At 41.3% G+C, this 16,193-nt stretch overlaps 1 protein-coding gene across 9 annotated transcripts in view; it reads right to left on the bottom strand.

Annotated features, from left to right (window-relative positions):
- Window positions 1-16,193, bottom strand: part of syngap1b (synaptic Ras GTPase activating protein 1b) — a 120,111-nt gene that overhangs the window by 31,203 nt on the left and 72,715 nt on the right. For all 9 annotated transcript variants that reach the window (XM_034610006.1, XM_034610010.1, XM_034610009.1 and 6 more), the window contains 2 exons: window positions 7,117-7,208; window positions 3,724-3,845 (listed from right to left, as the gene is read on the bottom strand). In XM_034610006.1, the coding sequence (XP_034465897.1) occupies window positions 3,724-3,845; window positions 7,117-7,208 (214 nt within the window). The remainder of the gene's footprint in view (window positions 1-3,723; window positions 3,846-7,116; window positions 7,209-16,193) is intronic.

Raw genomic sequence — 16,193 nt, 5'->3', positions numbered from 1 at the left:
AGGGATGGAGAGGAGAGGGCAGGAGGTAAAAGAAAGTCACACACAAATGATATTAATGTGCCAAGTCTGATGAACTGAGAACAACCTCAGCAGCAGCGATGATCAATTTGAAACTTTCAAATTAATTTGGTGATGGTGAGACTCTGAGAACGTGTTTTGTGTTTTTCTGCTGTGAAAATAAATGAAACTAGATGAACCAGCTGTGACTAATCAATTAGTCAATCAACAGAACATTCACTTGGAATTTCGAAGACATTTAATTGAGCTGAAATGTCAAACACAAGCATTGTCTGTGTCTCTCTGTTTTAAAATCGCTTGAAATTAAATATCTGTGATTTGGGGACTTTTGGTTTGACCAGATGAAACAAGGTATTTTGGGCTTTCAGAACTTTTTTTCGACATTTTTCCCAGAATAACCCAAACACAACAGTTGACACTGATAATAAATGACTAATCAATTACTTGGAAAAGAATCGTCTAGAGATGAATAAACAATGAAGAGAGTTGTTAATTAGAGCCCTCGTTAGGTTTGACTAATATTACAGGAGCGAGAGGACAAAGTTAATCTGCAACAGATTCCAGTTTCTCGATTATGATGGTTTATTGTCTTATTCTCTTTTTTACATCTCTGTCTCTGCTGCTCAAACAAAACAAGACATAAGAAGATGTCACATTAGGCTCAAAGAAACTGGGATGAACATTTTTGACTAAATTCCAACTTCCTCCTTAGACTATTCAAAAGGCTATTTTAATAAAAGATTACACATTTCTGTCAGTTATCAGGTAAAGATTACAGTGATATAGATTTTGGGGGGGCCGATAAGAATAAAAAACCATCATTATCAAACCCTTAAAATAAAGATATTTGTTTTGAGGCTTCATATTTTACAGTTTAACCTTAAACTTTGTTATAAATAGGAATACAAAGAAAACAAAAATACAACCAAGTGTTTGGTACTTGAATTAAGATCATATTAATATTTTTATAACATAAATACAAATCTTTTCTGCCTTTTTAATTCTGTAAAACAAAAGTTTTTATATCAGCAAACATAAACACTGATGCTCATATTGACCGATTGTATTGACCACCTGATATGTGGGTCAGGCTCAGTGATGATCCTTTTTCATTATTTAGCAAATTCATAATTAATCGCTTAATCAATAAAAGAAATCAACAGTTTAATTGATAATTAAAATATAATGTTCTGTAGAACAAACAGGTGAAGATACCTGCACATTTATAGAAGAGTTATAGGAGCAGTATACGATGGAGTGGCCTGCAGTATTTAATGGAGAGGAACTCTAATGAGCAGGTATTGAAAAACAATGTGTAACAATAAATATCACTGCAGCTTTTAGAGCCTGTTTGGGAGCTGAGGAACTGCTCTTTTATGGCTGCATGAATTTAGATCCATGCTGGAAAACAAAAGTGTTCTCAGCAAATCCTCCCTGGATGAATAAAGATAAAAACAGGGAGTAATACGGAACAAAGCTGCAGATGTTCACGGACACAGCTGACAGGAAGCGTCCAGAGAAAACCAGGAGTTGTGAAAATGCGGCGAAGGCCTCGGAAAACAACCTCGACTTCACAAGATGACTTCTTTTTTGTCCGTCTCCTCAGACCGAGCGGGGATAACAGACATCTACAACCTTCCCAGATGAATAAATCATGTGGAAACGCACCTTGGCCGACACCTGGCTCTCCGGAGTGCACTTTCACCCGAGGTAATACCATCAACATGACCTTGTTCACATCGGAAGTTTGAGTTGTCGGCTGTGGCTCTTCACTTGGAGCTTTTAAATAAACTTAAGAGCTAAAACTATATGAATCACTTAGTCAATCCACAGAATACTGATCAGCAGATGTTTCTTTCCGTTTTATTTTTCAAGCAAAAACAATTCACTCTTTGGTTCCAGTTTCTTTTTTGCGATGTTTGTTTGTTCTGTTCATCTAAAGAATGATTAACTTTGAGTTTGGGACAAAGTAATATCATTTGAAAATGTCAAATTAGACTTTAGAGAGATGAATGTGATTCATTTCAGTATTTTACTCAATTTATAGTCAAAACAAATGATCAATTAGTCCATAAAACAACAAGCAGATGAAATCTACAATCATCCTCCCTGTCTGATGTGGCCCTGTGGGCAAATCTGGGTAAGAGAAGGACATTTGTCAAGGTGGAGCTGCAAGTAGAGACAAGAGTAGTACAAGGTTTTTATGTTTTTACACAAACGGGAAGAAAAAAAGTGAAAACATATTCATGGAAGATGTCAAACCAACTGTTAAACAGCTAAACAACATAACTTATGAAACTGAAAACAAAGATTATACAGTACATTCTTTTATTTATTATCTATGACAGGGTATTGGTGCAGGGCCCTGGCTGGTTATTTCCTATATTTCTTTTCTTTTTCTCAAGATAGTATGACTGTTTTCTCATTAAATTACAACTTTATTCTGGCATCTTCAATATGACGGTTATACTCCCTCGTGATTCTCCTTTTTCTTCCTCAACGCAAACTCTGATTCCTCAAAGACTCTGCTCCTGTGCTGCTGTGGCTGAAGAAACGTCAGCGCTGCCACCCCGACAGTACGATACAGAGAGAGGAGGTATAATTATGCAACTCTCCCACTGACTCATTATGGTCTATACAGCCACCATATGGCTGTCTGCTGGTTGCCATGGTGAGAGCGGGGACGGTTGTGCACTCGGCACGACAGAGAAACAACGAAGGTGCTGAGTGTTTTAATTAGTAAGAGAGAGTGAGGCATGAGTGTGCAAAAATAATAACAAGACTTTATAAGATTGATAGAGATAAGTGAAAGATAGATAGAGAGAGAGAGAGAGAGATAGAGAGAGAGAGAGAGAGAGAGAGAGAGAGAGAGAGAGAGAGAGAGGTAATAATAATATCAATCAATTTCATCTTGTTTATTATGTTTTTTCAATCATATATTTGGCAAATGAAGAATTATTGAAATATAATTTTGATTATTATTATATTGATGGCCGGAGTGATTGGATCATAATTAGACAAATTTTCCAATAAAATGTATTAAATTATGATTATTATTCATAGGTGTTGTAGTAATGATTTAAGAAGGAGCTGGATTTATTTGCATAATGTTGTCAAATGAGTCATGACGACACAATATTGATCATAACACGATAATTGTCATATTTAAATATGACAATTATCATCGGAACTGTTTCTCTGGAACAATTACGAATTCCTTCAGCTTCCTCTTCCTGCTCACGTGCAGAGCGAGACACAGACTGATGGAAGTCAATTATATATAAAGAGAGGAAACGATATAGACGACAACAAGAGGCCTGACCCCGGCGCACATCGGGTCACAACAGTCTCCATCACAGGAAAAACACCTTATTCCTGTTCTTGTAGTTTCCGGTCCGGTCTCTATCACATCTTAACAAAATCCACAACTGCTGCATTTAATAAAACCAGCACTTTTCCAAACCGACGTGATTCTGAAACGTCTCTAAAACGACCACTGAGTGATGTCTCCTCCCAACATCCTGTTTCCGTCAGAGCGATGCTTCAGAGTGTATAAGCAGGGTGAATTGGTTCATAACGTGCATTACACAAACAAAATTTCATACATAAATGCAGCTACACACTCTGCAGGGCCACACGCAGCCAGACACACGGCAGACACATCCACACATGAATGCTGGAAATCTTAAAATCGCACACACTGACCTGTCTTGGTCGGCACTGCGGAAGCGGGGGAGGATCATGTGGCGGAAGCTGCTGGTTCGGTCCAGTTTGGGCTGACTCTTGGCCCTCTTGATCGAGCCCTTCAACCTTCTACTGAGGAAACTCTGGAGCGATGGAGGAGGAGGAAGAAGAAGAGGAGGAGGAGGAGAGCAAGGGCAAACAGATGGAAAAGTCGAGGGAGGACATGCATGACGTGCATGGTCGAGATGTGAAGACAGGACGGAGGAGTCGAGAGATGGTTTCGAGGAGAAATGATGGACAAGTGTGATGAACAGAGGAAGTCAGTGTGGTTTGAGTCGGGCGTAATTAGACGACACAGAAATCAGACGAACACACAAATGAAACACATGATGCATGATGTGTGGGGGGGGGGAGAACACAAGGTACATTTATTATCAACAAGGAATTAAACACCCACACGTCCACAGAGAACTGCAGTGTCCTGACCGAGCCTGCGGTGGGCAGTGGTGAGCCACACAGTCCAGAGCGGCAGTGGGAGGCTCACACTGGGGGGGGGGGGGGGGGGGGGGAGCAGTTTGTCCTGTGTGAGCTTCCATAGATGATCAAAAACTCACATAATCACAGACGCTGAAAACAGGAAACTTATCACTGATGAGGGAGAACATGACGGCGTCCGCCCCCGACACTCTCGCACCAATACACGTGGTATAAGTGCTTATTACAGACATAAACACTGTGAGTGGTGCAGTCCAGTTATTACGATTTGTTGGTAAAGATAACAACACACTATTACAGCTCCAGTCAGATAAAAAACAAGATATAAAGTCAAGAGCTGAGGATTAACACAACAAATAAATCAATTAAATCAACCTATATAGCAGCATATCTACTAACACCTAACATTATAATACTTATTATTATTTATTCTTATAATGGTTTCTCTCTGAGAGAATTAGCTGATTGGACAAACATGTAACTTCACCTCGTGTGACATTTAAAGTGAGACAAAGTGAAACGAGACCTTTCAATAATCACAGAATTTCAAATCTAAGAGCGAGTAATAAAATCACTTGTTCATGTTTCACTTCCTTAAAAAACTATATTTGACTTTGTGTCATGGTAAATCTGAAGTTTTTAAATATAATGTGTCACAAAGATTCTCGGAATAAAAAAGTGAATTAACTATAAATCAGTTTGTAACTTTTTTAAAAGAAAAATGACAAACATTTGCTGCTTTTCTACACTTTCACCTGATTGCAAATTACAATTTTATAGACCTATCGATTAATCTATGAATTAATAATTGATTATTATAATTGTAGAGATACTTCCCACCAGAAAGTTGTCATCCCTCTAATAGCATTATAAAACAATAATACTCTCACGTGCATAAATCCAAAACGTCACATTTCAAAGCTGCTCCCTTTTCACTCTAAACCAATAAGAGCTGTGAAAATAACTTCAAATGTCTCTAAACATGCATGAAAAATCATTTGATGTTCCTTCTCTCTTATCTCCCACTCTGCCGTCAAGAAGCTGCACTCATTCAGCTTTCAGGTGGCTGCTGAAGACTCGCTGTAATGTCATTTACGCACCTATAGCATGACAGAAGTATTCAGCGGCAGAATGGCTGGAGGGAAATGACACCTCGTCATCTGGAATGAGTCAAATGGCTTTGAAGCCTGTCTGGAGGATATGACTAAAGACTTGGCTCCATCTGCTGGTTCCGAGCTAATAGCCTGCGTGACTAAATCTGATTTGATTTGCCGCTACGTCTGACACTTAAAGTCTTGAAAAGAAAAACTATTGAGTACAGTGAGAGTGAGAGAGAAAAGCCTGAATCACAAAGAGAAAATGAAGTAGCGCAGAGAAAGGGAAGGAGACTCCGACTCCATCTCCTGTGGCTGTGTTTAAATCAAACGCACAGAATCACTGAGCCGGTGTCGTCTTTGGGTTCACGTCAGCTTGAAGCAGATTACTGGTGTCATTTGGGGTTTCGGCTCATTTACAGCCTTCCACATTTGGCAGATGCATGTTATTAGATAATAATTAGATGTGTTATTTTAAAACACTAATTGTCAAACCTAAAATAAATCGCTGTCTGGCTTAATAGAGCTCAAAGTGAAGAGCGGTGTGGTGGGTTCACAGGCAGCACTGAACATTTACTCACTTTTCTTTAATACTTCATACTTATACTGCACCGTAAGTAAGAGCAACGTATTGTCCTTTATTATTTTGCTGCGTTTAGATACTACAACTATTTACAAATTAATGCATATATGATAAAACTCCAGTGATACAATACAGATCTGAAAGAATAAGTTGATTAATCAATTAGTCGATTATTAATCAGCATTTAGATGATGAGATTTAGATGAACACTTCTTTGAGTCATTTCAAGAGTAAATGTTGGTTTCATCTTTTTACTGTAAATGTGAGGATTTAGATTAAATCAGAGTAAACAGGACTGATGACGTCATCTTGGATGAAGGGAGAACAAACTGCAATAGAGGTATTTTCCTGCAATATAGGAACTTTAATTTTTGATACTTATGGTGCATTTTGCTAATAACATGCTACTTACTTACTTTTGCCTGAATGACATTTTCAATGTAGAGCTTTACTATTTAATATTATCTTAATGCTAATATTTCAAAGCTGCAAACAAATTAACAAACTACAGAGCAGCGTATTTAAATCACACTGCACTTAAACAGAATCGGCACACAATGAAGTAACGGTCATGCAGATTACTGTGTTCCGCTGTGTGTATAATGTAAAGCATGCGTTTCCCAGTTTATCGTTGGGAAACAAACACTGGTATGGTCCTTTAAGATGAGGCACAAACTCCTGAGACCTGAGAAGTAGGAGTGAGACGTTCCCATATTTCCAAACTACGCTATCTTCACCCTGCTGAGGTGTTTGCACCTGTAACCAAAAACTAGTAACATGAATATTTGCCGTACATGTTAATTTAGTCAGTGTCTCTGCTTCAGCGATGTTTGTGTCACGTACCTCAAAAAGGGGCAGTGGTGGAATGAACGTTCCTCGCGCCACTGGACTCGAACCGGCAGCCCTCCAGTCTCCGCCCCAGTATGAGAAGGGGTGGGAGGAGGAGGATGCGGCGGGCGAGTGGGGCAGGGTGAAGGACAGGGAGGGGGAGAGGGGCAGCGAGCGGGGCAAGGGGGGCGTGCTGGGCCCCTTCTTCGAGCCCTTTCGCCGCTGCTGCCGGTGCGGCTGCTGGCACAGGGCGAAGGAAGGGGAGACAGCCAGGGAGGGAGGGAAAGGGTGAGGCGGGGTGCCACTGGCCCGGCGGCCACAGGTGTGTGGCGGGCCCAGGGCGGGAGGAGGGAGGAGGGAGAGCGAGAGGGTCGGAGGCAGCGAGCGAGGCCGGGAACAGAGGGGGTTACTCACGGATTGTCGGAAGGGTTGAAGGGGGGCAGTGGGAGAGACGTCCATGCTGGGCTGCTTCCCTGTAGCTATGCTCTTCCGCCGGGGGCGATGATCTAAGAGAGAGAGAGAGCGGGGAAGAGAAAGGCAGTGGACAGGTGAGACACTATTACACAGAACAGGAAGAGAGGCACGAAGGTAAAATGAGGACAGGACCGAACACTGCAGCCGTTTACACAGGTAGAGCAAGAGGAACGTGGAGAGAGAAAGCTGGGGCAGGGGGGGGGGAATAAACAGCCACAGGGGAGTTGTTATTGACAGTGTGTCTGGAGGAATGAGGGAGGGGAGCGAAGGAATGCAAGAGCTTGATGGAGGTCAGAGGTAAGCGAGGCAGAAATAATACAATGCAATGTCGCACCCGTCCACCGGCGCTGCTGCAGCCGCCGCCGCTTACACACAACACCCAAACACACCTTCATCCCAGGAGGGAGGGGGGCTGACAAAATGGGTGAGAGGCTGTTGAAGAGATAGATTTTCTGTCTGGATGTCAGATGAGGCGAATGTTAATAGTGTGCATGTTGAAAGGAGGAGAGAGGGGAGGGGCCGAGAGATGCACGGGCAGAGAGGAGAGAGCATTAAACAAACAAAGTACTTATTGACTTCCGACAGCGAGTCGGTGCCTAACGCACTGAATTGGCCGGTAAGAGAATAAAATCCTGTCTCATGCGCTTGATGGACGACGCAGAGAGTGTGAGTACAGTCAGAGAGAGAAAAAAGAAACCACAAAAGGTCTCAGAATTCAAGTTCAAAAGCTCAGTGAATGTCTATAAATCAGCAAATGGTTTGGCCATAAAAAAAACTCATCTGCTGCTTGTACAACGTGGAAACTCTGGGACTGAGTTGTGATGATGAGGATCTAAGCGAGGGGCTTTTGTTTCAATTCAATTACCCACAAAGCAACAGGACAACCAACAGCTTGCTTGGCCATGTAGTCACGCCACTTTGACTCGATTTAGCCTCTTTTGGATGCAGCCCCTGAATTGGGAAACCGCAAATATAACCTCAAAATGCTAACCTGTAGCTATGATAAGATTAGCTAATTAGCACTTGACACAAAATACACTAAAGGCTGCTTGTAATGCCATTGGTTTTGGTTATTTGGACTATTTTACATTTCTGACCTGATGATGGCGCTAGATTAAAACTTAAGATAACATATAGAAAGCATGAATGTCATGGTAATCCGTGAGATGAGAGCTGAGATCTCTAACTCATGAGAAGTTAGCTGATCACCAAAGTCACATGGTTGTTGGTCAGTCTAATAGACTGCATTACACATTGGACTTAGACCTGTACTCTCTCGAATGACCAGCAGAGGGCGACTCCAAGTTTCTTTACAAGTCTGTAAACAAAGATGTCTGTAGACAAAGTGCGATGAGCATTGGGGCTTGGATACCATGTGATTAACAACAAGCACCGTCCAATGGGTGCAGGTTGCAGGTGTTGGTGGGCGTGCACTTTCCTTGAGCTTTCCATCCGGCTCCACCCCTTTCTCCTACAAATATGGTCATTTATGGTTTAAAAAATATCAAAATGTCAAATTCGAGGCTTGAAAACGCCAGCTCACAAACCAGAGGGTGACATCACAGGGGTTTGACACTAGGTCTCGACCCAGGTGGTGGAACAACAGACGGATCGACATTGACATTCTTGGAGCCTCGTCCCCCCGCTTGCCTGAATAAAGAGCAATAAATGTAGTTTTAACCCGGACGGCATCACCCAGCGTGAAAATGTTTTTCTCTCTTACAGAGAGAAAACAGCAACATGCTGCATTTCCTCACCAGATAAGGACAAACAATCCCTCCTGTAATAACGCCAGGGTGACCACCTAAGTAGACGCCCTGCTTAGATAATCATTTTTATCGTCTCCAAACAACAGCGGGACGATATCAAAGCAGACATAATGTCTCTGCGTGTTCTTTTTGTTGTTCTTGTCTCCTCTTCTTCTCTCTCAGAAAAAATCATCAACACAAACCCTGATGCAAAGTCTAGCTCACACTTGTTTGTTTGCTTCTATTTCTGTATTTATCTTTCAAAGATTTCCCTCCATCTCTGTCTGACTTTTCATGTTGATTATCCATCCCTGCTCTTTCCTTTGCTCCCTCTGCCTCTTCTATCACACAGACACACACTCAGACACACACACACACACACACACCTCCTCTCAACCCACGCAGCTATTTTACATAATTCACATAGTGCATTTATCCCTCTGCCTCTCTTCAGCCGCGGAACGTCAGTCCTCTCTCTCTCTCTTTAATTTTCTTTCTCCGCCTTGCACCCTCTTGTTTTCACACCGTCCTCTTGCTCCCTGCCCCGCAGATATCTGAAGTATAGAACCATTCCCTCCTTATACTAACCTCTATCTGTATTCCTCTTTTACCCACCTCGGCCCTCCATCCTCTCACGCTCTCTTTCATTTACCTTTCTAAATTGCGATCCCTTTCTCCGTGAGCCATGCAGCCCATTTTTTTTCTGTCCGCCGTCCCTCACATCTTTTCCACACCACGCAAGAAGAATAACAGATTACAGAGAAGGTGCTTGTCACCCGGCTGAGACAAATTCAGAGCTTTAAACCAGCCGCATAAAACTCTGCAGCCTGGATGACTGATTGGTGGACGAGTCTTATGAATTACATCTCAGTAAGCAGCGGTTTTACATGAAAAGGAGTCAAGAGCTGGTGTGACAGCTGATTTTAATCACAAGGACATTTAAATTAGTTTAAGGTTGGCTCATGAACTGAAGGAGATGATGTGGCTGCTACGGCCGGTTCACGGCAGCGCTCACGGTTTCTTAGGGGTTTTGTTAATCCACAAGAATCAAATATCAGGGGTGATGCCGACTGAAGATCATTATTACAGATGCATTACAGCTGCAGCCATGTCCATTGAAAGGCAGTGATATCAACATCCACTTAATTGTTTCCCTAACCAATCATTAGAGGAGCAGAAAAGTTGATTTCAGATCCAAATGGCATCGGCCTCATGTAATATCTTTTGGGGTTTAGCTATAGACGACAGTGAGATTGAAAAAAACTAAGTGTTGGCGTACTGTTCTAAACCTTGGGGTGATTAAAATAAACAACACTTGATCTTGTTGTTGCCAATTAGGATTTGTGCGATTTAGAGAGAGCACATGTTTTATTACACCCTCCAATGGAGGGATTCATTGGGGGGCGGGAGTCTTGGTTTCTGCTGGAAGTCAACCAAGTCTTTATCTGATTCAGGTCGTCACAGCTGCTGTTGTGCAATAAGTGTGTATTAGGAAAAAAGAAACCCTGATTTAAGTAGTGTGACTAACCATGACAGACCCCACCCATGAATGATTTTAATAGTTGATCAGGTTGAACATCTTCCTCCAGCTGTGGCAGCCTCGTCGTTCTGCCCGGAGCGATGCAGGGGAACAGAAGCTTTAACAAACCTACTTCAGTCTGGTCTCCAAATCCCTTCAACAAGCTTCAAAACCAGCTCTAACGAGGACATAGATTGAGGAAAGAGACGGAGGGCGGAGTGACACAAAGCAGCACGACTTGTTTCTTTTCATTGACTCCGACTCTCTCTCTCTCTCTAAAGATGGTGACCGAGCCTCTGCTTTTCAGCACCCACGCACTGAGACACTAAGGTATGATAGGATTAGTGAACTATGACCAGGGTGCACATTGTTCACCTGCACCATCGTTTTCCTCAGCGTCCGTTCTTCTCTAGCTGTGTCCTGTCATCTTTATGAAAAGCAGTTTTAACCGAAGTTAAATGAATCCGAGGATAATTTGGCCCCAAAAAGGATCCAACTCAGGAAAGTGTGGACACATTTGGGACACAGCTTCTTCGTTTGTAAGTAGGATTAAATAAAAAACCACAGAACCGATTTCCATGAAATTCCCATTACATTTTGAAGCAGATCCGGATAAATGAATAGATCCAGGATCTTTTCCCCAATGCTTTAAAATAGCGAAATATACTTTAGCCTCTGCAAAGGTACTTTTAATTGAGGACATTTTATATTTTCACATTACAGATGATGATCAAAAGTTCACATGTCGGCTGTTGTAGGAGTTTTAATGTGGGGCAGCTGTTCTGCAGGTATGGTGGACTTCAATATATAATAAAATATATTTTATATATAATATACTGTATCATACGCAAAAACATCAACAATAAAAAAGGATTGGAGGGGTGATGCATACCCCTGCGTGCACATTGTTTATACCATATATGCACCATACTAAGTTTGTCCCACTGCAGTTTCACGACATTAAAGTTGTGTAACTTGGTGTTTTGTGCCGTTGCTTCATTGTTGAGCTGTGTGTGCAGAGAGCTCTTTACCCCCGGGGCTCTTCCCCAGGCTGCAGGGTAATAATGTGGAGTATTTATAAAAAATGGGGAAAAAGTGGAAATAGGAAGCACATGACAAAATATTCAGAGTCAAACTTCAGATTTAGATGCTGCAAAAAGCCAAATGCAGGAATAAGAAATCATGCTTTCAATGCTGTTTTGTTGTGGAAAACTAGACGGATGAATGAAGCTGAAGGCTGCGGGAGTAAAAGTCACAGTACATCCCTGAGTTATCAAGTGATCTGCAACCAGCAAAACAGAACTCATCACAAGTGATAAACTGCCTTACTAAGCATTATGTTTATGAAGAGCCACTTGCGGCAGTTTGTGTTCACATTAAATTTCGTTTAGAAATCGCTGAGCACGAATCCCCTGCGCCGTGCAAGCATTTACTTTGTTAATCTCCAAAGAGACTCTGCAGCAGTGTTGGGTTTGAAATTCACATTGACCTCCAAAACAAGCTTTCTTTAGACTTTCCTGTTGTGAAAACTCTGATTATTCTCTATTTACAAACTCATGGGGACGACATCTGAATGAGGCAAACTAATCCCTTTACTTTAATTTATAGGACGGTCTACAGAGGGCTGTGGATTTACTAGTGTTTAAACTACAAATGAATCTGTTAAAGTGTATTATTTAGTCATTTGTACTTTTATTTAAGAGAAAGGGAAGTAAAATATTACTGTAAATGTGTCACAATTGGCCAAAAGGCTGATTTTCATTTGTACGTGGACACATGTGACATACACATCCTTAAGAAATTATATAAGACTAACATTAAAGCATTAATTGAAATAGTTCATGCAAAGGCAGATAAAAAAAACAAACATTTGGAATAATGTGAATGAAGATATGCATAGAAATATTTCAAGATCAAGAGCAGAATCATAATTTTGTCCCTGTATGAATTCTTTAAATAATGTCTAACAGTTCAAGGATGGATCCGTTGATAAGGATCATGAGATATGGTTGAAAGCTGTGGATTGTTTTTATCAAGAATCATAAAGGAGTCAGTATTTACATTTGAATTTTTAAAGCAAGGACAAACACAGTAAATATATAATTAGGTTTGTGTCTTTAACAATAGATGCAAATAAATTTAGAGTAAATGTAAAAACCTGCCTCCTCTTTTGTCCCATTTAAACACCTACTCTCAACAGGAATTAAATCAAAATGATGTGTTTTTCCTTTTTTGTTTTCTCTTTCCTCTTGTGCGTTGTGTTGTTTTATTGCAGTGTGTAAAAGTTGTTGATGTCAGTGTGTCGGGAGGAGCTAAAAACCAAGCGTTTCAGACAGAGGCTGAAAGGAGGAGCTGCAGCAATGACACAGTTTGAGGGAAGTGATGTGATTTCTGAACATTAGAGCATGAAAACCTTTCCAAGTAATAAAGGTAGTTAAGATTATGAGCCTGAACATTTAACACTTAACAGCTGTGTCTAAAAACCTCCATATTTCTCTCAGAATGTATCATATGCTTAAGACAATGAATAAATATCCCACTGCTTTATTTCTGGACGTGTTTTTACCTGTAATCGTACAAATACTTTGAAAAGACCCTCAGAGTAAAGCTCATGATGTTTCTTTAAACCACAGAAACCATTAACAAGCTTTCAGCCACAACACTGTCATTACTTCCTCCATGACCCAGCATCGCCCCCTGCAGGGTTAACCATTTGCTCTCACGCTGAATTATCTCTGATGGTTGCAGCTGCTGACATTCACCTCCTCCACAGCGAAATGCTTCAGAAAGACATAAGAAGAAAGTGGCTTCAATCACAAGTATTGTCAGGGGTCTTGCCATTAAGTTGCCTCCTGTTCACTCTAAACACCACTGTCCCTTTTTGACCTTTTAAGTAATAGAAATAGTCGAGACAGTGACTTGCTCCAAGCTTGTGGACAAGATTTGAACCCAGAATTCACAGTTTGGACGCAGCCTATATATATATATATTTTCTTTTCCAATGCTACCTGGTTAAATTATCCATCATTTGGTAAGAAAGCAGGTTTTCACATTTTGGAAAATTGGTACCCTTCAACTTGAATACAGCCCAGAATGTCCCTTCTGAAACATAACCCACCATACCTGCCCTTTTTTTTTTATTCTCCACTTAATATGCACAGAGTGGAGAAATGTGGGCGGCAGCCGTGTGCAAGGACTCATTCAAAATCAGTGTGGAAATCATCTATTCCACAGTCCTTTAGGGAGGATGAGAGATGGGTGGGGTTATCTGTGTGTGTGTGGGGGGGGGGGGGGGGGGGGGGGGGATTGAGCAGTGACAAATTAAAACCTAAAGAGGCTGTGTGTTGTCCACTGTCTGTTTTTATCACCTGTATTTTCACTTCTGTGACTAATGTCCAAATTAATCAAAGCCATTAAGCATCCCTTTTATTAAAATGTTAACAAAAGCATCGGTGTGGAGCGAGCAGAGAGTGCACGGGTCCATTTAAATCTATTTCTCACTCTCTCTTTTTTTCTCCCAGCCCGGGCTCTGTGTTCCGTTGCCATGGCAGCATTTCGTTTTTTTTTCCGTTTTTTCTGAGGTACCTTACATTTTAGCTTCAAATATACAACATCATACTACACGGCTCAGAATAGACGAGGTTATTGGGAGTTTGATCAGACATTTGGGCAAATGTACGAGCTATAGCACCTCCACACACACACACACACACGCACACGCACACCCACACACACACACACACACACACACACACACACACACACACACCGAGCAACGGAATGTGTCAAGCAGCCACAAAGACACCTGATAGATTACAGTAAATCATTTAAGAGCTTCATTAGTCCTGGGATCACGGCTGACGACTGACACGGCGCGCTAATGAGTTTGATTATGAGCAGCGTTGAGACCGAAAGTGCAGAGACATCTGGAGACCTGTTTTCATTCACTTGTTGCACATAATTTAAAATCCAATTATGTAACTATTGTTTGGAGATGATGTAAATGCCTGAAAAGCAGACTTGGAAAACAAAGCAGCCGGGCCGAGGCCTCGTCGAGTCGTGGGAGGTTGTCGGGCTGAATGCACATGATTCAAATCACTGACTAAAAATTAACAGAATTTCCATCCATGATTTGAAGCTGTTTTATGGCGTTGTGTCCAGCGCCATCTTAGTTTATTTGAAACCAAAAATAACCATATTTGGAGGAGCGGTGGGTGGAGTCTGACTGAGAGCTTGAGGATGACTCCACCCATTGGACGGTCCTAGGTGTCAATCTGACGGTATACGTGGCCCAATGCAAACAGTGCTTCATCGTCAATTTCTCTCTGAGACTTGAATAGAAACTGAAGTCTTTTTTCAAACCAGTGGAGTCGCCCCCTGCTGGTCATTCAAGATAATACAGATTTCAGACACTCCCCTGTATCGGCTTCACTTCTGGTCCACGTCTACTTTTATATACAAAACAAACTAACTGTAGCTGCAGCAGCCTTAAAATCTCCCATGATGAAATTAAAAATATACTCAAGATCACGGCATGTACTCGAGTCGCAGAAAACAAGCTTCCATTGCAAAGCGCCATATTTTATAGTTGCAAAAATGACAAGTCATGTAATTTCTCCACAAAACGACAAAGATTCATAAGCGTCCACAATTCAATTCACTGCAGTGAACTTACTGAGAGTCCATCGTATCAGTATTAGAAAATGAGTCAGGCAGTGATTTCAACATGTCGTCTTTGCACCTGGTCTCATTAAGAGTTCTGGTCGTTGTGATTTTGGCAAAATGATGAGCGGATCTCAGTTTGCAAATGAAGTGGGTGGAGCTGGCAGACACCAAACAACAAAGCCGAGCTGCTGGATGATGCTACGCTCACGTGGTACCGGACAGATGGAAGAGAAGGTGACAGGTTAACAGTGAATGAGGGTTAATAATCCCACGCGTCAACATTCAAATCTAAAGCTGGCTACAACATTAGGGATCTATGTTTGTGTGATTCAGGCACTTCTGGGTTATTAAGAAATGACTGACTTTACGAGTCAGAAAGTCATTACGACAACTCTGAGTTATGAATAAGGCATGAGCATATAGCTTTAATTTAATTTAACTTTGTAATGTTTGTGAGGTGAAGGTTGGGTCATGTTTAAACTTGTTGGATGGATTCTTCTTGAAGGAATGTGGCAGAACTCTACCACCCAGGTACAATATGAACTGTACGGCTGGAAATGTTCAGCAGATAATTAACCACATTGGGAAATACAATAATTCACATTCCTGCAGAGAGTTGGATGAAAATGTTGAAAACATTACCGCTATCAGCCTGAATCCTGAATATAAAGTTGAAATCAGGATGCAATTAGCTTAGCTTTAGACTAAAAGGCGAAGAGGGAACAGATAGCCTACCTCGCTTTAAGTTAAAAAAATGAGACTATAGTCAGTTTAAAAAAACATTATTCATCACAAATCTCATCTTTTATTTATCCTGCACAAAAACTTTGTAATTAAACGGGGAGTTAGGTGCAGGGAGTGTTTCTTTGCAAACAGTGTCATGGCTTCCTTGTCTCGTTGTCACTAAAGCTAAAGGCAAATAGTGAAGATGCTGACAGAGGAGAGGGATGAATTAATTGCTGTTCATTAAGAAATAGTTACAGTACAACACGTTACTCACATTTTGTGAGTTTTCATTATGTTTGAAGGGGGATTTTTGAACCTTGGACCGAGCCACGTTAACTTCCAGGTTTTATAACCGTCAT

The sequence above is a fragment of the Hippoglossus hippoglossus genome, chromosome 16, assembly GCF_009819705.1.
Source record: "Hippoglossus hippoglossus isolate fHipHip1 chromosome 16, fHipHip1.pri, whole genome shotgun sequence".
Taxonomy (NCBI): domain Eukaryota; kingdom Metazoa; phylum Chordata; class Actinopteri; order Pleuronectiformes; family Pleuronectidae; genus Hippoglossus; species Hippoglossus hippoglossus.
Note: the sequence above shows the minus strand (reverse complement) of the source record. Positions and strands in the feature narration are given on the sequence as shown.